This window comes from Rhinoraja longicauda, chromosome 15, assembly GCF_053455715.1.
Source record: "Rhinoraja longicauda isolate Sanriku21f chromosome 15, sRhiLon1.1, whole genome shotgun sequence".
Taxonomy (NCBI): domain Eukaryota; kingdom Metazoa; phylum Chordata; class Chondrichthyes; order Rajiformes; family Arhynchobatidae; genus Rhinoraja; species Rhinoraja longicauda.
In genome coordinates this window covers 45,180,922-45,205,867 of record NC_135967.1, presented here as the reverse complement: position 1 = coordinate 45,205,867, position 24,946 = coordinate 45,180,922, and the positions used below count along the sequence as shown (strand labels likewise).

Here is a 24,946-nt window from a genome sequence, read left to right as displayed (position 1 = left end):
CTCCCCCCCCTCTCCCTCTCCCCCTCCCCCTCCCCATCTCTCCCTCCCTCTCCCCCTCCCCCCCACTCACTCCCCCCCACTCACTCCCCCCCTACTCTCTCCCCCTCTACTCTCTCCCCCCTCTCCCTCTCCCTCTCCCCCTACCTCTCTCTCCCTCCCTCTCCCCCTCCCCCCACTCACTCCCCCCCACTCACTCCCCCCCCCCACTCACTCCCCCCCTACTCTCTCCCCCTCTACTCTCTCCCCCTCTCCCTCTCTCCCCCCCCTCTCTCTCCCCCCTCTCTCTGCAGGTCCATGTGACGACTGCTGAAGATGTCAGATAGTGTTGATACTGAAGAGAAACCACCAGCTCCTCCCTTGAGAATGAACAGCAACAACCGAGACTCGTCCTCCCTCAACCACGGCCTGAAGCCGCTCCCCCTGGTTCCCGAGGAAAAGAACAAGAAGGCTCGACTCCGATCGATTTTCCCAGGAGTAGGAGACAAGAGTAAAGTATCAACCTCGCTGCCCTGTTCCCAAAGTAGATCAGCTTTGGTTTAGTTTACAGACACTGCGCGGAAACAGGCCCTTCGGCCCATCGAGTCCGCACCGGCCAGCGGTCCCCACACACCAACACTATCCTACACGCACTGGCGACAATTTATATTTGCACCAACGCCAATTAAACTGAAAACCTGCACGTCTTTGGAGTGTGGGAGGAAACCGGAGCACCCGGAGGAAACCCACGCAGGTCACGGGGAGAACGTACAAACTCCGTACAGACAGCGCCCGTAGTCAGGATCGAACCCGGGTCTCTCAGCGGGGTCAGGCAGCAACTCTACCGCTGCACCATGTAGATGCTTTACATTGTGAAGGATCCATAAGTGATCGGAGCAGAATTAGGCCATTCAGCCCATCAAGTCTACTCTGCCATGGGGCCACAGTTTAAGAATAAGGGGTAGGCCATTTAGAACGGAGATGAGGAAAAACTTTTTCAGTCAGAGAGTTGTGAATCTGTGGAATTCTCTGCCTCAGAAGGCAGTGGAGGCCAATTCTCTGAACGCATTCAAGAGAGAGCTAGATAGAGCTCTTAAGGATAGCGGAGTCAGGGGGTATGGGGAGAAGGCAGGAACGGGGTACTGATTGAGAATGATCAGCCATGATCACATTGAATGGCGGTGCTGGCCCGATGGGCCGAATGGCCTCCTCCTGCACCTATTGCCTATTGTCTATTCATCATGGCTGATCTATCCCCCCCTCTCAACCCCATTCTCCTGCCCTTGTTGCGCAAGGGGATGGTGTCAACAATGCGTGTAAAGATAACTGGTCAGAGAACAAGGATGGGGGAGGAATGGAGAGAGAGAGAGGGAAAGCAAGGCTTACTTGAAGTTAGAGAATCAAGTTAATGGCTTTTGTGTATTGATTTGTAAAGTCCCCTCCCTTGATGTGAAAGGTACAGATTTATTGGGCTGTTTCACCCTCGGGGACTTTATCTAATTGAAGCACAATATTGACTCACGTGGCCAGGATTTGTTACTGTTACACCATTGCAAGTTCGCCATGAACAGTCACCCACAATTGATTGATTACAATTTATTATCAGAAGCATAACAGAACGGAAGAGTTTGATCTTCACACCTTCCATATCTCCGTGTCTCCCTCTCCCCTGACTCTCAGTCTGAAGAAGGGTCTCGACCCAAAATGTCACCCGTTCCTTCCCTCCAGAGATGCAGCCTGGCCCGCTGAGTTACTCCAGCATTTTGTGTCTATCTTCGAATAGTTTGTACCTTTTTCCCCGTGGCCCGCGTGGGTTTTCTCCGGGTGCTCCGGTTTCCTCCCGCACTCCAAAGACGTGCAGGTTTGTAGGTTGATTGGCTTGGTTAAATTGTCCCTCGTGTGTGTAGGATAGTGTGTTCGTGTGCGGGGATCGCTGGTCCTCGCGGACTCGATGGGCCGAATGGTCTGTTTCCGAGCTGTATCTCCAGACTAAACTAAAGTAAATATTGTCTACAAATGTGGTGGAATGAAATTAAAGTTTGAAAAATAAGTAAATGATGGTAGGAGCAGAATTAGGCCATTCAGCCCATCAGGTCTACTCTGCCATTCAATCATGGTGGATCTATCTCTCCCTCTCAATCCTATTCTCCTGCCTTCTCCCCGTAACCCCTGACACCTGTGTGGTCCCGCTTAGTGTAAGATATGAAATATAAAGCCTCTCAGGTTATCCAGAGTTTCCTCCCACATCCTAAAATGGTGCAAGTTAATTGGTTTCTGCATGTTGTAAATGGTACCAAGTGTTGTAAGATAGAACTAGTGTGTGGGGTGATGGCTGGTTGGAGCAGACTCAGTGAGCCAAGGAACCTGTCACCGGGCTGTACAGATGCTCCTCGACTTACGATGCTTCGACTTTACAATGGTGGCGCAGCGGTAGAGTTGCTGCCTTACAGCAAATGCAGCGCCGGAGACCCGGGTTCGATCCCGACTACGGGCGCCGTCTGTACGGAGTTTGTACGTTCTCCCCGTGACCCGTGTGGGTTTTCTCAGAGATCTTCGGTTTCCCCCCCACACTCCAAAGACGTGCAGGCTTGTATACACTGGAATTTAGAAGGATGAGAGGAGATCTTATCGAAACGTATAAGATTATTAAGGGGTTGGACACGTTAGAGGCAGGAAACATGTTCCCAATGTTGGGGGAGTCCAGAACAAGGGGCCACAGTTTAAGAATAAGGGCTAGGCCATTTAGAACTGAGATGAGGAAAAACTTTTTCTGTCAGAGAGTTGTGAATCTGTGGAATTCTCTGCCTCAGAAGGCAATGGAGGCCAATTCTCTGAATGCATTCAAGAGAGAGCTAGATAGAGCTCTGAAGGATAGCGGAGTCAGGGGGTTTGGGGAGAAGGCAGGAACGGGGTACTGATTGAGAATGATCAGCCATAATTGAATTGAATTGAATTGAATTGAAATCACATTGAATTGCGGTGCTGACTCGAAGGGCCGAATGGCCTCCTCCTGCACCTATTGTCTATTGTCTATTTTCTATTGTTTGTAGGTTAATTGGCTTGGTGCGTGTGTAAATTGTCCCTAGTGTGTGTAGGATAGCGTTAGTGTGCGGGGATCACTGGTCGGCGCGGACCCGGTGGGCCGCAAGGGCCTGTTTCCGCGCTGTATCTCTAAACGAAACTAAACTAAACTTAGCGGCAGCGAGCCGCAGCTCTCAGTCAGCCGTGCGATCGGGTGTGTTAAATGCATTTTCGATTTGCGATGGGCTGTTTTCGGAGCGTAACGCCGATCGTAGGTCGAGGAGCATCTGTATCTCTAAATTCTCCCTTCCTTTCTCCAGCGAACAAGAAGAAAGAAAAGGAACGTCCAGAGATCTCTCTTCCTTCAGACTTTGAACACACGATCCATGTGGGCTTTGATGCAGTTACTGGAGAGTTCACTGTGAGTAAGCTCACGCCCGGTCTGGTCGTGATCCGATGTTAGTTTGAAGGTATTTATCCACAAAATGCTGGAGTAACTCAGCAGGTCAGGCAGCATCTCAGGAGAGAAGGAATGGGTGACGTTTCGGGTCGCCCGAAACGTCACCCATTCCTTCTCTCCTGAGATGCTGCCTGACCTGCTGAGTTACTCCAGCATTTTGTGAATAAATACCTTCGATTTGTACCAGCGTCTGCAGTTATTGTCTTATCCTATGTTAGTTTGATGTGAGAGGACGATATTTCTGCGTCGTTTCAGCTTGGATTTGTGCAGCAACCTACCGACAGGGATCACGGACCCATTACTAGAAACATAGAAAATAGGTGCAGGAGGAGACCATTCGGCCCTTCGAGCCAGCACCGCCATTCATTGTGATCATGGCTGATCGTCCACAATCAGTAACCCGTGCCTGCCTTCTCCCCGTATCCCTTGATTCCGCTAGCCCCTAGAGCTCTATCTGACTCTCTTTTAAATTCATCCAGTGAATTGGCCTCCACTGCCCTCTGCGGCAGAGAATTCCACAAATTCACAACTCTCTGGGTGAAAAAGTTCCTTCTCACCTCAGTTTTAAATGGCGAGAAAAAACATTTTCACCCAGGAGTTCTCACCTCAATTCTGAATTAATTTATGAATTTCTGCTCACTTTTACCTGAAGGCATGAACGTAGTGTGTTTTTTGTTGGACAGTATTGCTGATTTTGTTGCTTGCTTGAGTTAAGATCTCAGGACAGGGATTGGTAATTTAATATCAAGGTGAAGTGAAGTTTCTTCAGAGTTATGACCCGTCTCAAGGCAAATATATATCATATCTTCATCATCATATATCATATATATACAGCCGGAAACAGGCCTTTTCGGCCCACCAAGTCCGTGCCGCCCAGTGATCCCCGCACATTAACACTATCCTACACCCACTAGGGACAATTTTTACATTTACCCAGCCAATTTACCTACATACCTGTACGTCTTTGGAGTGTGGGAGGAAACCGAAGATCTCGGAGAAAACCCACGCAGGTCACGGGGAGAACGTACAAACTCCTTACAGTGCAGCACCCGTAGTCAGGATCGAACCTGAGTCTCCGGCGCTGCATTCGCTGTAAAGCAGCAACTCTACCGCTGCGCTACCGTGCCGCCCTTCTATAAGCACAATCTTCAAGGTAGATCGATGGGATATTTGGCCGTGGATGTCAAGATGAAGTTGTGCAGCTGGTAGAGCTGCTGCCTCACAGCACCAGTGATCCATGTTCGATCCTGACCTCGGGCGCTGTCCGTGTGGAGTTTGCACGTTCTCCCTGTGACAGCATGGGTTTCCTCTGGTCGCTCCGGTTTTCTCCCTCATCCCAAAGGCGTGCGGGTTTGTAGGTTAATTGGCTTCTGTAAAGTTACCCTCAGTGTGTGTGGGAGTGGATGAGAAAGTGGGTTAACATGGAACTGTTGTGAGCCGGTGATCGATGGACTCGGTGGGACAAAGGGCCTGGTGCCTTTGTTTATCTCTAAACTAAACATGTTATGGAAAGTCTAAAGCAAGGAAGGTGATCAACCATGGGTTTATCGAATAGGGCAGCACGGCGGTGGATTTGCTGCCTTACAGCGCTAGAGACCCGGGTTGGATCCTGACCACGGGTGCTGTCCGTGTGGAGTTTGCACGTTCTCCTTGTGACCGCGTGGGTTCTCCGGTTTTCTCCCCCATCCCAAAGGTGTGTGGGTTTGTCGGTCAATTGGCTTCTGTAAAATGAGCCTGAGTGTGTAGGGAGTGGATGAGAAAGGGTTACCATGGACAGGTGATGATGGTCTATTGTCTATTGTCTATTGACGTGGACTCGGTGGGCCGCTGGGCCTGTTCCCATTCTGTATGTCCAATCTAAAAAATGAAACATTTAATGGAAGTTTTTGTGCAAGGTGGTAAGCCGTGGGTTTATCAAATAGGGTGAACAGAGTGGCGTAAGACTAGAGTTGCTGCCTTACAGCACCAGCGACCCGGGTTCGATCCTGACCACGGGCGCTGTCTGTGCGGAGTTTGGGCGTTCTCCCTGAGGCCGCGAGGGTTTTCTCCGGGTGCTCCGGTTTCCTCCCACACTCTAAAGACGTGCAGGTTTGTAGGATAAATTGCCTACAGTAAAAACAAATTGTCAGTTGTCCCAGGCGTGTAGGATAGTGCTAGTTTACGAGGATCGCTGGTCGGCAGGGACTCAGTGGACCGGAGGCCTGTTTCTCTGCTGTATCTCTAAAGTCTAAAGTCTAAAATAGTGCAGCAGTTTTGAGGGGCAACACTGTTGGGTAATACTCGTTGAGTTCGGCTTCATAGCGTAGCATTAAGGTCCTGTCTTTGGGCACTGCTGATCAATCCTGGTTGTCCACACACTTGGCATGAAAAGACTCTTGTGATTTGTCAAGCAATAGTCATTGAGTCATACCGTGTGGAAACAGGCCCTTCGGCCCAACTTGCCCACACCGACCAACATGTCCCATCTGCCTGCGTTTGGCCCGTATCCCACTAAATCTTCCTATCCGTGTACATGTACCTGTCTAAATGTTTCTTAAATGTTGGGATAGTCCCTGTCTCAACTACCTTCTCCAGCAGCTTGTTCCATACACCCACCACCCTTTGTGTAAAAAAATTTAATACAATTTTACCCCTCAGGTTCCTATTAAATCTTCCTCCCACCTCATCTTAAACCTATGTCCTCTGGTTCTCGATACACCAACTCTGGGCATCTACCCGATCTATTCCTCTCATGATTTTGTACACCTCTATAAGATCACTCCTCGTCCTCCTGCGCTCCATGGAATAGAGTCCCAGCTTGCTCAATCCTTCCCTACAGCTCAGGCCCTCGAGTTCTGGCAACATCCTCGTAAATCTCCTCCGCACCTTTTCCAGTTTAACAACATCTTTCCTAGAAACATGGCGACCAAAACTGAACACCCTACTCTAAAAATGGCCACATCACCAACATCTTGTACAACTGTAACAACTTAGACCGACCGGCAACTGTAAATGTGGAGAGTTCTTGACTCAACCTGAGATCTAGTTTGACGCTGATCATGTCTAGGTTTTCGCTCTGAAGAATAAGGATTAAGGTGATGTAACGGAAGTCACCCCCTGACCACTCCCTCTTCTCCCCTCTCCCATCGGGCAAGAGGTACAGAAGTGTGAAAACGCACACCTCCAGATTCAGGGACAGTTTCTCCCCAGCTGGTATCAGGCAACTGAATCATCCAACCACAACCAGAGAGCAGTCCTGAGCTACTATCTACCTCTTTGGAGACCCTCGGACTATCTTTGATCAGCCTGTATTGGCTTTACCTTGCACTAAACGTTATTCCCTTATCATGCATCTGTACACTGCGGACGGCTTGATTGTAATCACGTATAGTCTTTCCGCTGACTGGTTAGCACGCAACAAAAACTTTTCACTGTACCTCGTTACACGTGGCCAATAAACTAAACTGAACTACACAGCATGCATGGGCAAGTAATTCAGCAAAAATCTGTACTTTCAGGAGAAAAATTAGCAGTGAGAAATGATTGAAGTTTAAATTGACGTGCAAGCTAGAACTTATAATTTTATTTCCACTAATAATTAAGGTATTTTTCCCCATTAATATGACTTTCTGTCGCCTGTAATTTTCTATAATAGTCATGTGGCTTGTATATAATAGTCATGTGGCTTGTATACATAATGAAAATGTCATAGTACTGATCAGATTATAAACCACTGGCGTGCATCATCGTCTGAAGTGCCTCCCAGTTCACAATCTGCAGCAGCCGACTGCTTTACTTGAGTGGTCACTTGAACCAGAAACACCGATTCAGTCAGATATGATTCTGTGATCAATGACTCACTGACTTTGTTCCTCCAGTGCCTTGTGTAGATATTGTGACTGCGAAGCATCTTGGGGTATCTCATGCTTTTTAAGGTGCTGTGGGAAACAAGTGTTTCGAAACGTATAAGATTATTAAGGGGTTGGACATGTTAGAGGCAGGAAACATGTTCCCAATGTTGGGGGAGTCCAGAACCAGGGGCCACAGTTTAAGAATAAGGGGTAGGCCATTTAGAACTGAGATGAGGAAAAACCTTTTCAGTCAGAGAGTTGTGAATCTGTGGAATTCTCTGCCTCAGAAGGTAGTGGAGGCCAATTCTCTGAATGCATTCAAGAGAGAGCTGGATAGAGCTCTTAAGGATAGCGGAGTCAGGGGGTATGGGGAGAAGGCAGGAACGGGGTACTGATTGAGAATGATCAGCCATGATCACATTGAATGGCGGTGCTGGCTCGAAGGGCCGAATGGCCTCCTCCTGCACCTATTGCCTATTGTCTATTGTTTGTTGTGGCTCATTGGGCCACTGAGCTAGATTCAGCTCCCCCCTCCGCCCCCCCCCCCCCCTCCCCATGGCAATTACTGGGGGCAATTACTAGGTTGGAAAATAGGTTAAGCAATGTTCCCAAGTGCATACTGGAAATTCTGTAATTAAATTATTTAAATATTTTAAACTCTTTAAAAAATGACCAAAAACACTGGTACTAAAATTAATTTCACTTCTTAAGTCAGCAAAAAAAAAGTACCATTCTCACTCTTGTCTTTTGGTGGTGACTCCTCATTTCAAGCAACACCAGGTATAACTAGTGTAGGTATGCAGAGAGGAGCTGCTGCCCCCCCTACCCGGCCTCCTTGATCAGTACGAATGTCAAAGGTTCTGGGGAGAAGGCAGGAGAAGGGGCCACAGTTTAAGAATAAGGGGCAGGCCATTTAGAACGGAGACGAGGAAAAACTTTTTCAGTCAGAGAGTTGTGAATCTGTAGAATTCACTGCCTCAGAAGGCAGTGGGGGCCAATTCTCTGAATGCATTCAAGAGAGAGCTAGATAGAGCTCTTAAGGATAGAGGAGTCAGGGGGTATGGGGAGAAGGCAGGAACGGGGTACTGATTGAGAATGATCAGCCATGATCACATTGAATGGCGATGGGGCGAATGGCCTACTCCTGCACATATTGTCTATTGTACATATTCAAGCTTGCTCTCCCTCTCTTGCTTAAGTTACAGATGCATACACTGTTCATAAGTTCACAGGTTCTAGGAGCAGAATTAGGTCATTCAGCCCATTCCACCTTTCAATCATGGCTGATCTATCTTTCCCTCTCAACCCCATTCTCCTGCCTTCTCCCCATAACCTCTGACACCCGTACTAATCAAGAATATCACTGTCTCAGCCTTTAAAATATCCTCCACTGCCTTCTGTGGCAATGAATCCCACAGATTCACCACCCTCTGACTTAAGAAACTCCTCCTCATCTCCGTCCTGATGGTGCGTCTTTTTATTCGGAGGCTGCACCCTCTGGTCCTAGACTCTCCCACTAGTGGAAACATCCTCTCCACATCCACTCGATCCAAGCCTTTCACTATTCGTTAAGTTTCAATGAGGTCCCCCTCTCATCCTTCCAAACTTCATGAGTTCATGAGTTCTAGGAGCAGAATTAGGACATTCGCCCCTTCAAGTCTACTTTGCCATTGACTACGATCCTGACTACGGGTGCTGTCTGTATGGAGTTTGTACGTTCTCCCCGTGACAATAGACAATAGGTGCAGGAGTAGGCCATTCGGCCCTTCGAGCCAGCACCGCCATTCAATGTGATCATGGCTGATCATTCTCAATCAGTACCCCGTTCCTGCCTTCTCCCCATACCCCCTGACTCCGCTATCCTTAAGAGCTCTATCTAGCTCTCTCTTGAATGCATTCAGAGAATTGGCCTCCACTGCCTTCTGAGGCAGAGAATTACACAGATTCACAACTCTCTGACTGAAAAAGTTTTTCCTCATCTCAGTTCTAAATGGCCTACCCCTTATTCTTAAACTGTGGCCCCTGGTTCTGGACTCCCCCAACATTGGGAACATGTTTCCTGCCTCTAACGTGTCCAACCCCTTAATAATCTTATACGTTTCGATAAGATCCCCTCTCATCCTTCTAAATTCCAGTGTATACAAGCCTGGTCGCTCCAGTCTTTCAACATATGACAGTCCCGCCATTCCGGGAATTAACCTAGTGAACCTACGCTGCACGAACCTGCTGGCGTGTCCAGCCCTCTGGTTACTGGGCATCATGGTAAATGAGCTCACTCCAGTTCATGTCCTGTTACTGGAGCCTGTCCACTGTGGAAGTTGACCACGTGGAACCTGCTGCAAAGCCACACAGTTAGCTTCCTGGAATGCAACACACGGCATTTACTGTAAGAAAATAACCGCAAACTTTTTACTGTAAAAAACAAATCGAAGGTATTTATTCACAAAATGCTGGAGTAACTTAGGCTTGTATACACTGGAATTTAGAAGGATGAGAGGAGATCTTATCGAAACGTATAAGATTATTAAGGGGTTGGACACGTTAGAGGTAGGAAACATGTTCCCAATGTTGGGGGAGTCCAGAACAAGGGGCCACAGTTTAAGAATAAGGGGTAGGCCATTTAGAACTGAGATGAGGAAAAACTTTTTCAGTCAGAGAGTTGTGAATCTGTGTAATTCTCTGCCTCAGAAGGCAGTGGAGGCCAATTCTCTGAATGCATTCAAGAGAGAGCTGGATAGAGCTCTTAAGGATAGCGGAGTCAGGGGGTATGAGGAGAAGGCAGGAACGGGGTACTGATTGAGAATGATCAGCCATGATCACATTGAATGGCGGTGCTGGCTCGAAGGGCCGAATGGCCTCCTCCTGCACCTATTGTCTATTGTCTATTGTCTATAACTCAGTGGGTCAGGCAGCATCTCAGGAGAGAAGGAATGGGCGACGTTTCGGGTCGAGACCCCTCTTCAGCATTTACTGGTGCGTGGTTTCAACAAAATGATTGCTTCCCCGCCATTAAACTACGTAAGGTCATAAGTGATAGGAACAGAATTAGGCCATTCAGCCCGTCAGGTCTACTACGCCATTCAATCACGGCCGATCTATCACTCCCTCCCAACCCCATTCTCCTGCCTTCTCCCCATAACCTCTGGCACACGTACCAATCAAGAATCTATCTATCTCTGCCTTAAGAAATATCCACTGACTTGGCCTCCACTGCCTTCTGTGGCAAAGAGCTCCACAGATTCACCACCCTCTGACTAAAGAAACTCCTCTTCATCTCCTTCCTAAAGGAACATCCTTTAATTCTGAGGCTCCGACCTCTGGTCCTGGACTCTCCCACTAGTGGAAACATCCTCTCCACATCCACTCTATCCAAGCCGCTCACTATTCGGTATGTTTCAATGAGGTCCCCCCTCATCCTTCTAAACTCCAGCGAGCACAGGCCCGTGCTTGTTTGCTTGCCAGCATCTGGCAAGGTCATTGAGTGTTCCCTTTGATATTTTTAGTTTAGTTTAGTTTATTGTCACATGGCCCAAGGCACAATGAAAGGCTTTTGTTGCGTGCTATTACAGACACGGGATGGATGGAATGACGTTTAGTGCAAGGTAAAGTCCGATTTACCGTACTCCGAGGGTCTCTAATGAGGTAGATGGGAGGTCACGACCGTTTCTAGTTGCTGATAGGATTTATTCAGTTGCCTGATAACAGCTGGGAAGAAATTGTCCCTGAATCTGGAGGTGTGCGTTTTCACACATCTGTACCACTTGCCTTAAGGGAGAGGGGAGAAGAAGGAGTGGCCGGGGTGCGACTGGTCCTTGATGATGCTCCTGGCCTTGCTGAGGCAGCGTGAGGTGTAGATGGAGACAATGGAAGGGAGGTTGGTTTGTGTGATGGTCTGGGCTGCGTCCACAACTCTCTGCAATTTCTAGCGGTCTTGGATGGAGCTGTTCCCAAGCACTGCCGTGATGCATCCCGATGAGGAAGGATATTCTTGCTATTGAGGGAGTGCAGCGTAGGTTTACTAGCTTAATTCCCGGAATGGCGGGACTATCATATGTTGAAAGACTGGAGTGACTAGGCTTGTATACACTGGAATTTAGAAGGATGAGAGGAGATCTTATCGAAACGTATAAGATTATTAAGGGGTTGGACACGTTAGAGGCAGGAAACATGTTCCCAATGTTGGGGGAGTCCAGAACAAGGTGCCACAGTTTAAGAATAAGGGGTAGGCCATTTAGAACTGAGATGAGGAAAAACTTTTTCAGTCAGAGAGTTGGAATCTGTGGAATTCTCTGCCTCAGAAGGCAGTGGAGGCCAATTCTCTGAATGCATTCAAGAGAGAGCTAGATAGAGCACTTAAGGATAGCGGAGTCAGGGGGTATGGGGAGAAGGCAGGAACGGGGTATTGATGGAGAATGATCAGCCACGATGACATTGAATGGCGGTGCTGGCTCGAAGGGCCGAATGGCCTCCTCCTGCACCTATTGTCTATTGTCTATAAACTGCTTCAGTTTAGTTTGGAGATAAAGCTCTGGGAAATACAGGCCTTTCGGCCCACCAGCGATCACCCAGTGCATTAACACTGCCTCACACACTAATGGACAATCTTTTCCAAAGCCAATTAACCTACAAACCTGTACATCTTTGGAATGTGGGAAGAAACTGGAGCACCCGGAGAAAAGCCATGCAGGTCACGGGGAGAACGTACAAACTCTGCACCCGTAGTCAGGATCGAACCGGGGTCTCCGGCGCTGTAAAGCAGCAACTCAACCGCCGCGCCACAGCCTTCATTTGGCGCATCCGTGGATGTCGGAGGGTTTCAATGCCTCTTGTTAACCCTTGCCTTTCCACCAGGGCATCCCCGAGCAATGGGCCAGACTGCTGCAGACGTCCAACATCACCAAACTGGAACAGAAGAAAAACCCGCAGGCTGTCCTGGACGTCCTGAAGTTCTACGATTCCAAAGAGACGGTGAACAATCAGAAATACATGAGTTTCACCTCTGGAGGTAAGCACTTGCAATCCCCGCTGCGCTAAAGTGCTCGGAATCAGTTCAAACGCTCGGGCTGAGATTTTGACTCCACAGTTTTTAGATGTCCATAGAACTTTAAGATTGAAAACCTTTGTCAAATATTAATTACGCGTCGTTTTGCACTGAGCCTGTTTAACCGATCTCAGTTTCCCATTGTAAGCTAGCAGATGTGCAATTTGTTGTTTGTCTGTTTGGTGGCTGTTACGCTAAGTTTAGTTGTGGTGGGAAGGCAGTGTGGTGCAGGGATAAAATAAATCACCTTCTTTAAACCTGTGACGCGTTGCAAAATTAGACTGGGTGCAAAGGGATATAAATTCATCCCCAGCCATGTACGCTAGATCTAGTGGGCGGCACGGTGGCGCAGCGGTAGAGTTGCTGCCTCACAGCGCCAGGGACCCGGGTTCGATCCTGACAATGGGCGCTGTCTGTGCGGAGTTTGCACAGAATTGTAAAGAATGGATCGACTGGGCTTATAGTCACTGGAATTTAGAAGGATGAGATGAGATCTTACAGAAACATATAAAATTCTTAAGGGGTTGGACAGGATAGATGCAGGAAAAATGTTCTCGAATGTTGGGGGGAGTCCAGAACCAGGGGGACACACAGTTTAAGAATAAGGGGTAGGCCATTTAGGACTGAGATGAGGAAAAGCTTTTTCACCCAAAGAGTTGTGAATCTGTGGGATTCTCTGCCACAGAAGGCAGTGGAGGCCAATTCGCTGGTTGTTTTCAAGAGAGAGTTAGATTTAGCTCTTAGGGCTAACGGAATCAAGGGAGATGGGGAGAAAGCAGGAATGGGGTATTGATTTAGGTTGATCAGCCATGATCATATTGAATGGCGGTGCTGGCTCGAAGGGCCGAATGGACCGCTCCAGCACTGGGCCTGTACTCGCTGGAGTTTAGATGAATGAGGGGGAACCCCATTGAGAGTAAAATAAAAAAGTTCTCCTTGCGACTGCATGGGTTTTCTCCGGGTGCTCCGGTTTCCTCCCACATTCCCAGGACATGCAGGTTTGTAGGTTAATTAGCCTATGTCAATTGTCCCTAGAGTCGACGATACAACTAGTGTACAGGGTGAGTTTTGGTCGCGTGGGCTCGGTGGGCTGAAGGGCCTGTTTCCACGCAGTATCTCTAAACTATTAGATGTTTCCACTAATGGGAGAGTCTAGGACCAGAGGTGATAGCCTCAGAATTAAAGGACGTTCCTTTAGGAAGGAGATGAGGAGGAATTTCTTCAGTCTGAGTGAGGGTGGTGAATCTGTGGAATTCTTTGCCTCAGAAGGCAGTGGAGGCCAAGTCAATGGATATTTTTAAGGCGGAAATAGATTCTTGATTAGTACGGGTGTCAGGGGTTATGGGGAGAAGGCAGGAGAATGGGGTTATGAGGGAGAGATAGAATGGCCTCATTCTGCTCCTATCACTTATGGCATGACTAAACCAATCTAAATGATGCAGTGTAGTTATATATGAATGTTGTACTCTGCCTCATATGCATAAATTTCAATAGAACTGATTACCAGATGCTGAGTAGAAAGGGAATGAATTTTTAATGCAAGTAACAGAGGACAATCTATTATCCATCTATGAGCTTAAGTTATTTTGTGGGCAGTTTTTTGTACATCCGGTTATTCAAAATGTCTCACAAAGGAGCTCAAAGCCCAGGGACTTTCTTAGTGAAAGGAAGGGTAGTGAATTGGACCAAGGAAGAAATGGGTTATATGGAAGGGGAGAAGAGGCAAGGTCACGGGTGGAAGACCTTTGAGACCTTAAGAGTCTGAAGAAGGGTCTCGACCCGAAACGTCACCCATTCCTTCTCTCCCGAGATGCTGCCTGTCCCGCTGAGTTACTCCGGCATTTTGTGTCTGCCTTCAAGGGTGTTTAGGGATAAAGGGGTGGGGTGAGGGTGACAGGGTGAAGGATTTACTGACTTGGAGGAGAACAAGGCATGGTGAGAGTAAAATAAAAAAAGTTCATGGACGAACCTGATGGCATTCTTTGAAGAAGTAAACAGCAGGACAGACAAAGGAGAGTCAGTAGATGTTGTATACCTAGATTTTCAGAATACCTTTGACAAGGCGAGGTTGCTGAGGGGGATGAGAGCCCACGGTATCAAAGGGCAGATACTGGCATGGATGGCAGGTTGGCTGGATGGCAGAAGACAAAGAGTGGCAATGAAGGGGGGCCTTTTCTGGTTGGCTGCCAGTGACAGGCGGAGGAGTTCCACAAGGGTCGGTGCTGGGGCCGCTGCTCTTCACGTTGTGTATTAATGATTTGAACGAGGGGATTGAAGGCTTTGTGGCCAGGTTTGTGGATGATACGAAAAAAGGTAGAGGGGCAGGTAGTGTAGAGAAAGCTGGGACTCTGCAGGAGGACTTGGACAGGTTGGGAGAGTGGGCAGAGAAGTGGCAGAAGGAATATCGTGCTGTAAGAGTGTGGAGTTATGCATTTTGTTAGTAGGAATAAAGGCGTAGCCTATTTTCTAATTGGGGAGAGAATCAAAAAAATCGGAGGACTTGGGAGTTCTGGTGCAGGATGCCAACAAATTAATCTGCATTTATTTCAAGAGGGCTAGAATACAGGGATGTAATGCTGAGGCTCTATAAGGTGCTGGTCAGGCCACATTTGGTTATTGTGAGCAATTTTGGGCATCATATCTGAGGGAGGATGTGCTGGCTCTGGAGAGGGTCCAGAGGAGGTTTACGAAAATGATCCCAGGAATGAGTGGGTTAACTTACAAGGAGCGTTTGTCAGAACTGGGCCTGTACTCGCTGGAGTTTAGATGAATGAGGGGGGACCTCATTGAAACGAACCAAATAGTGAAAGGCTTGGATAGAGTGGATGTGGAGAGGATGTTTCCACTAGTGGGAGAGTCTAGGACTAGAGGTCGTAGCCTCAGAATTAAAGGACGTTCTTTTAGGAAGGAGATGAGCAGGAATTTTAGTCAGAGGGTGGTGAATCTGTGGAATTCATTGCCACAGAAGACTGTGGAGGCCGTCAGTGAATATATTTGAGGCAGAGGTAGATAGATTCTTGATTAGCGCGGATGTCAGGGGTTATGGGGAGAAGGCAAGAGAACGGGGTTAGAAGGGAGAGATAGATCAGCCATGATTGAATGGCGGAGTAGACTTGATGGGCCGAATGGCCTAATTCTGCTCCTATCACTTATGGCGTCATTGACCGAGGGTATAACCAAGAAAAAGAAGGATGATTTGGGAGGGGGCTGGAGACTGAGGGAAGAGATGGGATCAGACAGCAAGGGGAGAGACGGGAATGCTGCAGGAGTGAGTGGTGAGGAAGCATCAGCCAAGAAGAGAGGAAGAATGGGGGAGAGAAAGGGAGAGGAAAGTGAAAGGAGGAGAGAGGAACTGTTGAGAGTGTGAATTCAGAGGAGTGAGGAGAACAGGAAGGAAGGTAGCGACTGAGGAAGTGTGGGGGTGGGGGGGAAGTGGGAGAAGGGGAAAGTGAGGGTGGAAAGATCAGGGGGGGTTAACGGAGGTGGAGCGATGAGGAGAACGTGTGGAGTTCTTTGTGTTTTACAGTCAACAGACGAGTGAAGATTATTGGAGGGTTCTATTGATTGGTTATCCGAGGAGGGTTCTTCCAAATACAGCTTAGTTTTATCTTCGGTTGGCTTCCAAATACCAACGACAGGCCCATCACCGATTCTCCGGCAGCTGGCGATTTGGCACCTCTTTTAATCCACGGACATTTACAAAATTAATAGAACACGCTTGAAATCCCCCCCCCCCTCCCTGGAAGTCCCCCCGAAAATACGTCGCCCAGGCCGGGTGAGGCGGCCGATCTCGGCCTCATCGGGACTTCCGCCGTCGACCGGCGGGTGGGATTTGCTCCCCTGCGGCCTGGGCTCTGGAACTCCGGCCCGGCCTGAGCCGGCAGATCCGTTCCCACGGCCGACTCCCGAGGCCCACTTTGCGCCTGAGGGGAACGTTCCGGCAACGTTGGACTCCCTCTCGGAGGCCATGGCCTCTGTCGGTCCGGCAACACGGATAATCCAGCCCGGCTCTGGAACCAAGGGTGCCGGGAAATCGGTGGTGGAGCTGTAGCACATTTATTCAACCTCTGTGCAGGTTGCAATGTGTCAAAGGCAGGGCAGCTTCTGCAGGTCAGGCTTCGCTGAGCAGGAAGGGTTGCCAACAATTCCTTGCATGAACCTAGTGAGCAGTTCTCAAGAGAGGTCTATGCTCTCACATTGACTTCATCTATCGCAGCTACACGCCATTTATTAACATGTCCCTGTGGTAAACATGGTTCGGTCAAAATATAGAGATCCCATTATGTCATGAACACACTCAAGTGCAGTAGAAGTAGTATGTGGTAGTCAGTTGGAGATAGAGTTGGAGTTTTTGTGTACAAAATCCTGAGAGGAATAGACCAGGCAGACGCACAGAGTCTCGTGCCCAGAGTAGGGGAATCGAGAACCAGAAGACATAGGATTAAGGTGAGGGGGTAAAAAGTTTAATAGGAACCTCGGGGGAAACTTTTTCACGCAAAGGGTGGTGGGTGTATGGAATGAGCTGCTGGAGAAGGTAGTTGTGGCAGGGACTATCGCAACGTTTAAGAAACATTTGGACAGATACATGGACAGGACAGGTTTAGAGAGATATGGGCCAAATGCGGGCAGGTGGGACGAGTGTAGGTGGGACACGTTGGCCAGAGTGGGCAAGTTGGGCCTGTCTCAATGCTGTATGACTCTATGACTCTATAAATGCATGAAGCAATTGAATGTGAGATTTTCTCAGGGGTATTCTGTCCTTCAGTCTGTGGTATGTCAAAAGATGTTTCAACTTTAGACACTGGAGAGCCATTTTTCTTGAGGGTACAGAAATCTAGTGTTTATGAACAAATTTTCAGTCGTTTTTCAATCAATCAAAAATCTCCCTAACGCAACTTCCCAGGGAGAAGGCAGGAGAATGGGGTTAGGAGGGAGAGATAGATCAGCCATGATTGAGTGGCGGAGAAGACTTGATGGGCCAAAGGGCCTAATTCTGCTCCTATCCTGTGGTTCCAACCCCCCGACATCCCCTGCCCTCTGTTACAACTCCTCCACCATGAGTTTAGTTTATTGAGGTTACTTGTGAGTTTGAGTTCAGTTTATTGTCACGTGTGCCGAAGTACAGTGAAAAGCTTTTTTGTTGCGTGTTTACCAGTCAGCGGAAAGACGATACTTGATTACAATCGAGCCACTGTGCCCATTTGAGAGGCTGTATTCCCCCAAGCATGCCGTACAGAGAAGACCCTGTCCAATCTCATAATCAGTGGTACCTTATCAATGGTACGTTAAAGCCACATACACCTAGGTGCAGTACTCACTGGAGTTTAGAAGGATGAGGGGGGGACCTCAGTGAAACTTACCAAATAGTAAAAGGCCTGGAGAGAGTGGATGTGGAGAGGATGTTTCCACCAGTGGGAGAGTCTAGGACCAGAGGGCACAGCCTCAGAATTAAAAGGTTGTTCCTTCAGAAAGGAGATGAGGAGGAATTTCATTAGCCAGAGGGTGGTGAATCTGTGGAATTCTTTGCCCACAGAAGGTTGTAGAGGCCAAGTCAGTGGATATTTTTAAGGCAGAGATGGGTAGATTCTTGATTAGTACGGGTGTCAGGGGTTATGGGGAGAAGGCAGGAGAATGGGATTGAGAGGGAGAGATAGATCAGCCTTGTTTGAATGGCGGGGTAGACTTGATGGGCCGATTGGCCTAATTCTGCTCCTATCACTTATGGCCTTAGAATCCTGTATTCCCCAAAGCTTGCACATAGAGTAGACCCTATCCAATCTCATAATCAATGGTACTTTAAAGTCGCGTGTTCCCAGGTACAGTGAGATTCCTTTCTGCATACAAGGAACCTAGTCATTTAGTTAGCTTTACCCACGGTTACAGCTGCATCTTCAGCCCTGGGCTTCTAGTCATTGTAAAGTGGTTAAAGACCATCAAGATACCTTCCATCCCTGAGCCACTGCCTCAATCTTCTTAACGTTGGAGCTCCAGCCTGGGTTGAGCTTTACAGACATAGATATGAATGTAAGCTACCTCAATCTTGCAATTGCATTTCTGCTGAAATTGGTGAACTCCAAAGTTTTCCACCTTCCATCCCTGGACCACGTGGGTTTCCTCCAGGTGCTCCAGTTTCCTCTCCACGTCCCAAAGACGTGCGGGTTTGTAGGTTAATCGGCCTCCGTAAATTACCCCTAGCATGTGGGGAAGTGAATGAGATAGTGGGATAGCATAGAACTAGTGTGAACGGGCAATTGATGGTCAGTGCGGGGCGGCACAGTGGTGCAGCGGTAGAGTTGCTGCCATACAGCTCCGGAGAGCCGGGTTCAATCCTGACTGTGGGTGCTGTTTGTACGTTCTCCCCGTGACCCGCGTGGGTTCCCTCCGGTTTCCTCCCACACTTCAAAGACGTAGGTTAATTGGCTTTGGTAAAAAAAAAAAATTGAATTGTCCCAAGTGCGTGTAGGATAATGTTAGTGTGCGGGGATCGCCGGTCGGCGCGGACTCGGTGGGCCGAAGGGCCTGTTTCTGCGCTGTATCTCTAAACTAAGTCAAACTTTGGCTCTGAAAGGTCCAGTCTGGGTAAATTTTTACAGTAGATATGAATGTAAGCTACTTGATTCTTGCAATTGCATTTCTGCTAAAGTTAGTGAACACAGTAGTTTCAGCCGCTGTTATTCTATAATTGTTACTGTTTTTTTTTCTTCTCTCTGTCCCTTGTGCTGCGATGGTGAGATTTACATTCTGCTCCCAGGCATCCCCATGTGCCACTCTTGTACCAACCAGTCAGAGGTATTTAAGAGTGCTACCATCACTTCACTTCTTCTGCTTGTTTCTTCCCTCCTCTCCCCACCCACCCACCCACCCCGCCACCAACCCCTCCCTTTGAGGCTGCAGAAGGAATTAGAGGGGCCCGGTAAAGTAGGGTAGGAGAGGATAGCACCTTCATCTTGGGGTTGCCAACTGTCCCGTATTAGCCGGGGCATCCTGAATATTGGGCTAAATTGGTTTGTCCCGTACTGGACTGCCCTTGTCCCGGTATTAGGCCTGGGGCCGCTGTAGGCCCAGACGCTGTAGGCCCGGACGCTGTAGGCCCGGACGCTGTAGGCCCGGACGCTGTAGGCCCGGAGGCTGTAGGCCCGGACACTGTTGGCCTGGGGGCCCCTGTAGGCCTGTACAGTGTAGGCCCGGAGGCCCGTGCGCCGCCTGACGGAGGTTGCTTAGCAACCCGCCTCCCGGCTGGGGCGGCCGCCATTGGTGGAGCGTGAGCACGTGGCCGCTGGCTGGGTGAGGTCACGTGGGGCGCGGGACGGTGACGTCACCTTTTGTCCCTTATTTGGGAGTGAGTAAGTTGGCAACCCTATCCCGCTGTGGCATCAAGTGTTTGTGTTCCAAAGTGCTGCACTGCCATGCCACTTAACAGTAGAAGTCTGTGTCATTGAAAGATCTGTGCAGAAAGGAACTGCAGACGCTGGTTTAAACCGAAGATAGACGCCAAACAGCTGGAGTAACTCAGCGGCTCATGCAGCATCTCTGGAGGGAAGGGCTTGGTGCCGTTTCCAGTCTCGGCACCCATTCCTTTTCTCCAGAGATGCCGTCTGACCCGCTGAGTTACCCCGGCCTTTTGCGCCTGTCTTCATGTGAACCTCTGCGACTTTTGCACCTCTCCAGATCGTAGACCCAAAGGGCAACGATGACTTTGGCCATTAACGGGAATAATTGCATGTTCTCCCAGCGATGCTGCCCGACCCGCCGAGCTACTCCAGCACTTTGTGTCTTGGTGTTTAATTGCATCGGCTGCCTGTTACAGAACTTTCCTGATTTAAAAAAATTTTTTTTAATTTGTTTGGTTGGCAATGACTTCCATGTAAAGGCCACTCGAGTTCAACGTTATCCAAAGTCACCATGACATGCTCTGTTTCTAAGTGGCATCTCGAGCCCATCAGTGTTCATTTGTACCTTCGGGTGCAGGTACCATTATTCCATCACCTTGCAGACAGCCGTCTGACTGTGCTTGTATGCTTTTGTTTCGTCAGTGCACGGTTGCAAAATAGTCCCACACGTCAACATAATGTGCTGGCAGGCGCAGACTAAGTCGGGTAATAGTGCAGTGAGTTTCACAGGCCATTCTTCCCACGAATATAAAGATTATGTACAGGGCAATGGTGGTGGGCGAGTTGGGCCGAAGGACCTCTTTCCCGACTGTGAGACTCTATCACACAGGGGGGGAAAAAAAGAAAATCAGGCTTTAAGAACCTCAGTCTCTCACCTAAACAAAGTTGAGTTCAGTTTGGTTTATTGTCACGTGTACCGAGGTACAGTGAAAAGCTTTTGTTGCGTGCTAACCAGTCAGCGGAAAGGCGATACATGATTACAATCGAGCCATTTGTAGTGTGTAGACACATGATAAGGGAATAACGTTAAATGCAAAGATAGTCCGAGGGTCACCAATGAGGTAGATGGTAGTTCAGCACTGCTCTCTGGTTGAGCTAGGATGGTTAGAAACTCTTCTAATGATTGGAGTAATAATAATAGGAGTTTATTCAGGTTAACAGCGAGAAGTCAAATCCCTTGAATAAGGTAATTGTAGAAATTATTCCGTCTATCCTTAATTTTTGTGCATGCAGTTTTATTTTCAAGTGGATGAATGCAGTGAACTTTAAGAATGTTTACTTGAAAAAGGTAGAGATTTTATACCGTACATACTACCACGTAGTATCATCAGATTTAATTGTAGCCCGCTGTTTTCCAGATTTGTTTTTATTAAAATGTTTATATTTGATCTTTTTGTTGGTGAATGGATGGGTCAAAGGAAAGAGCTAAGAGTGTTTTATTGTCATATGTCCGAGAGAGAACAATGAAACCCCTGGCATAAAAGGGAGGGAAATTGATTAGTGCGGGTGTCAGGGGTTACGGGGAGAAGGCAGGAGGATGGGGTTGAGAGGGAGAGATAGATCAGCCACGATTCAATGGCGGACGGAGTAGACTCGATGGGCCGAATGGCCTAATTCTGCTCCTAATTACTTATAAAAATGTAATAAATGGGGCAGTACAGAGGTGTTGGATCAGCAGCATAAAATGATATGTACAGTGTTTGGGACTTTTGATATCGAAGTCTAGGCTACCAAATAGGCAGCGGTAGAGTTGCTGCTTTACAGCGAATGCAGCGCCGGAGACTCAGGTTCGATCCTGACTACAGGTGCTGCACTGTAAGGAGTTTGTACGTTCTCCCCGTGACCTGCGTGGGTTTACTCCGAGATCTTCGGTTTCCTCCCACACTCCAAAGACGTACAGGTATGTAGGTTAATTGGCTGGGTAAATGTAAAAAATTGTCCCTAGTGGGTGTAGGATAGTGTTAATGTACGGGGATCACTGGGCGGCACGGACTTGGAGGGCCGAAAAGGCCTGTTTCCGGCTGTATGTATATGATATGATATATGATATGATAATATTGAAGGCATTGTAGTGTCGGATATCAGCACTGATTTATTTGCCAACAGTTTTAAACGATTGGAGAAATGTGAAGGGCAATCTCTGAGAAGCAGGAAGAGACATGTTACACTTTCACCACAATGGGGCATTGTGGCAATTTTGATATGATTTGCATTATCTGCGCCATTTGCTTGCAGAAAGGAAAGACTTGCCAAATGCGTCGCGATAAAGGTGGTGTCACTTTATAAAAACAACGTTGCCACGACATAGAACGGTTTAGTTTATTGCCGCTTGTACCGAGGTACAGCGAAAAGCTTTTGTGCGTGCTAACCAGCCAGCAGAAAGACGACACCATGATCACAATCGAGCCATTCACAGTGTAGAGATACTTGATAAGGGAGTAACATTTTTCATAAGTGACAGGAGCTGAATTAGGCCATTCGGCCCCATCAAGTCTACTCTGCCATTCGATCATGGCTGATCTATCTCTCTCTCTCTCTCTATCTCTCCGAACCCCATTCTCCTGCCTTCTCCCCATAACCCCTGACACCTGTTCAGTGCAAGGTAATCATTAGTTAAAGTCAGACATAGTGCTGTAGGAGTAGAGATTTGAGAGTGGGGAGCGATTGTAATATGTGATGGTAGATCTGCTTCTGAGGCTAGCACGCAAATAGTCGCCCGGGCTGGGCACCATCTAATTAATTGTTCTATTTAAGCTGATTGATGGCTTCAGTGTTAATTACAAATTTTAGAAGCAGTTCTTTGACTGAAATCAAATCCCCAGTCCCTTTCCTGTGTTCCCATTCCTGTTCAATCGTTCTATATATATATATATGTCTTTATTGAAATAAGTAATCGATAAAATATTAGTGTGGGACTTCTGTAATTTCTGTAAATTTTTCATTTCCAATCACTTTGCATTTAAAAGCTGTTTGACTTTTATTGCAGCAGTCTATTCTCTGATGGTACCCCTTCTAAAGCACTACAGGTGCACAGATATAAATGGTTGGTTGCCTGATTTTTGAATCTTTGACATTGACTTGAGTTTGCCAAGTAGCTAGTTCGGAGAGCGGAGATGTTGGAGGAGGGCAGGGTGGGGGGGGTAACAAAGACAGAAGGGAATCTCTAGAGATGAGCCGAACGAACAGTCCTGATACTGACTGATCCAAGCACAAAACTCCGCAAAGTTTAATTTGGAGAAATTAAAAAAATGATTTGGGGAGGAGGAAATTAAAAAAATCTAAATTTTGATCTATTCAGAGAGTTACAAAGAGTTCTATCCGTGTCTACAGATAGACAGAAGATCTCGACATACGAGAGGGGTCAGTGTTTTGCATTCTGCCAGAAAGTTCTATGCACAAATATTTCATCCTGGGCTCAAAATGGTGGAGTAACTCAGCGGGACAGGCAGCGTCTCTGGACAGAAGGCAGGGGTGACGTTTCGGAAGTTCAAACCTTCTTCGGACCCGAAAGGTTCACCCCTTTCCTTCCGCTCCAGAGACGCTGCCTTGTCCCGCCGAGTCGCTCCGGCATTTTGCGTCCACCCTGGGTGTAAACCAGCATCTGCAGTTCCTTCCTGCACATAATTCGTAATGGGTCTGCCCTGCACATTCATGGTCTGCATCCATCCCACTCACATGGCCAAAACCATTAAGGTCAATGTGTACGTAAAATAAATGTCGCTAGTCTTTGTGGTGTTGGAGGTGATTCGTCAGTGGGCGTTGCAGGTAGGGCAAGACTGCATGTGCATGTGTTTTTTTTGTTGGTCAATAACAAAGAGCATAGAATTCGCTTGCAGTTTGAGTGAAGGCCATGTCCATTGGATTCCCTTGCAGTCTTTACTTGGGTGGGGAGCTGTGTGGATCATATTGATGGATTCCATTGCAAGCTTTGGAGGGTCGATGTGCTCCTGGCTATTCACCCACCTTGTCGTGGACAATCTCTCTGCTCCTGTGTTTAACCTGTTCACTGCCAAGTTTTTTTTTCTACACGGCACGGTGGCGTGCTCACAGCGCCAGAGACTCTGGGTTCGATCCTGACCACGGGTGCTTGTCTGTACGTTCTCTCCGTGACCTGCGTGGGTTTTTCTTCGAGAACTTCGGTTTCCTCCCACACTCCAAAGACGTGCAGGTCCGTAGGTTAATTGGCTTGGTATAAGTGTAAAAATTGGCCCTAACGTAGGATAGTGTTCACGTGCGGAGATCGCTGGTCGGTGCAGACCCGATGGGCCGAAGGGCCTGTTTCCGCGCTGTATCTCTAAAACTGTATCTAAAAAACTATTGGCCATGACATGGGTATACTCGGGGGGAAGGCACTGAACAGGTTAAGCTCATTCTTTTAGATTTATTTAGATTTAGAGATACAGTGCCGAAACAGGCCCTTCGGCCCACCGGGTCCGCGCCGCCCAGCGATCCCCGCACACTAACACTATCCTACGCCCACTAGGGACAATTTGTACATTTTCCCAGCCAATTAACCTACAAACCTGTACGTCTTTGGAGTGTGGGAGGAAACCGAAGATCTCGGAGAAAACCCACGCAGGTCACGGGGAGAACGTACAAACTCCGTACAGATGGCGCCCGTAGTCAGGATCGAACATGAGTCTCCGGCGCTGCATTCGCTGTAAGGCAGCAACTCTACCGCTGCGCCACCGTGCCACCCAGAGTGTGCCACATAACTTAAACTTGATCAGATTTCAAATGCACAAATGTAAAGCTCAGATGCATCTGATTAATCATCTCCAGGAGATCTTCCAATATTGTTGGGTCCCAAGATTCGATTCTGGAACACAGTTGACAAAACTTCCAATGTTTGCGGAACAAAACCTCTCGGCATTTGTACCCTCCAACGTGTAATGGAAACCACGTTTTCTGTGTTTTTTGTTCATCTCTTTGCTTCCCTGACTGGAAACGTGAAAGGTGTCCCGATCTGTTGAGGTTCTAGACTTGTACTTGTAGACGCTATTTTTCTTATTTTAAGGCAAAGTCTAAATGACGTGCGTTCATCAGGAAGTTTTTAATGAGCTTCCGTGTGAGTCCTGGGTGGTTTATAACAATTCTGTAGCCAATTAATTCTTCATTTGGCCGGTGGTAGATGAATGAAGAAGGTCCACCATGTTTTCTTCTACCCGGCCATCTTGGAATGCGCGTGGCACTGTCAAACTCTCTAGAGTTGCCGCTCATCCCCGGA

At 48.0% G+C, this 24,946-nt stretch overlaps 1 protein-coding gene across 6 annotated transcripts in view; it reads left to right on the top strand.

The window, feature by feature from the left end:
* The window catches only part of LOC144600438 (serine/threonine-protein kinase PAK 3), a 164,701-nt gene that overhangs the window by 101,793 nt on the left and 37,962 nt on the right, over positions 1-24,946 (top strand). For 2 of the 6 annotated variants that reach the window (XM_078412035.1, XM_078412034.1), the window contains exons 2-6: positions 291-487; positions 3,318-3,418; positions 12,139-12,292; positions 19,061-19,117; positions 22,706-22,762. In XM_078412035.1, coding sequence (XP_078268161.1) covers positions 313-487; positions 3,318-3,418; positions 12,139-12,292; positions 19,061-19,117; positions 22,706-22,762 — 544 coding nt within the window. In that variant the 5' untranslated portion in view covers positions 291-312. Of the gene's footprint in view, positions 1-290; positions 488-3,317; positions 3,419-12,138; positions 12,293-19,060; positions 19,118-22,705; positions 22,763-24,946 lie in introns of those variants that run through there. The other 4 variants (XM_078412039.1, XM_078412036.1, XM_078412037.1 and 1 more) reach the window with 4 other exon arrangements.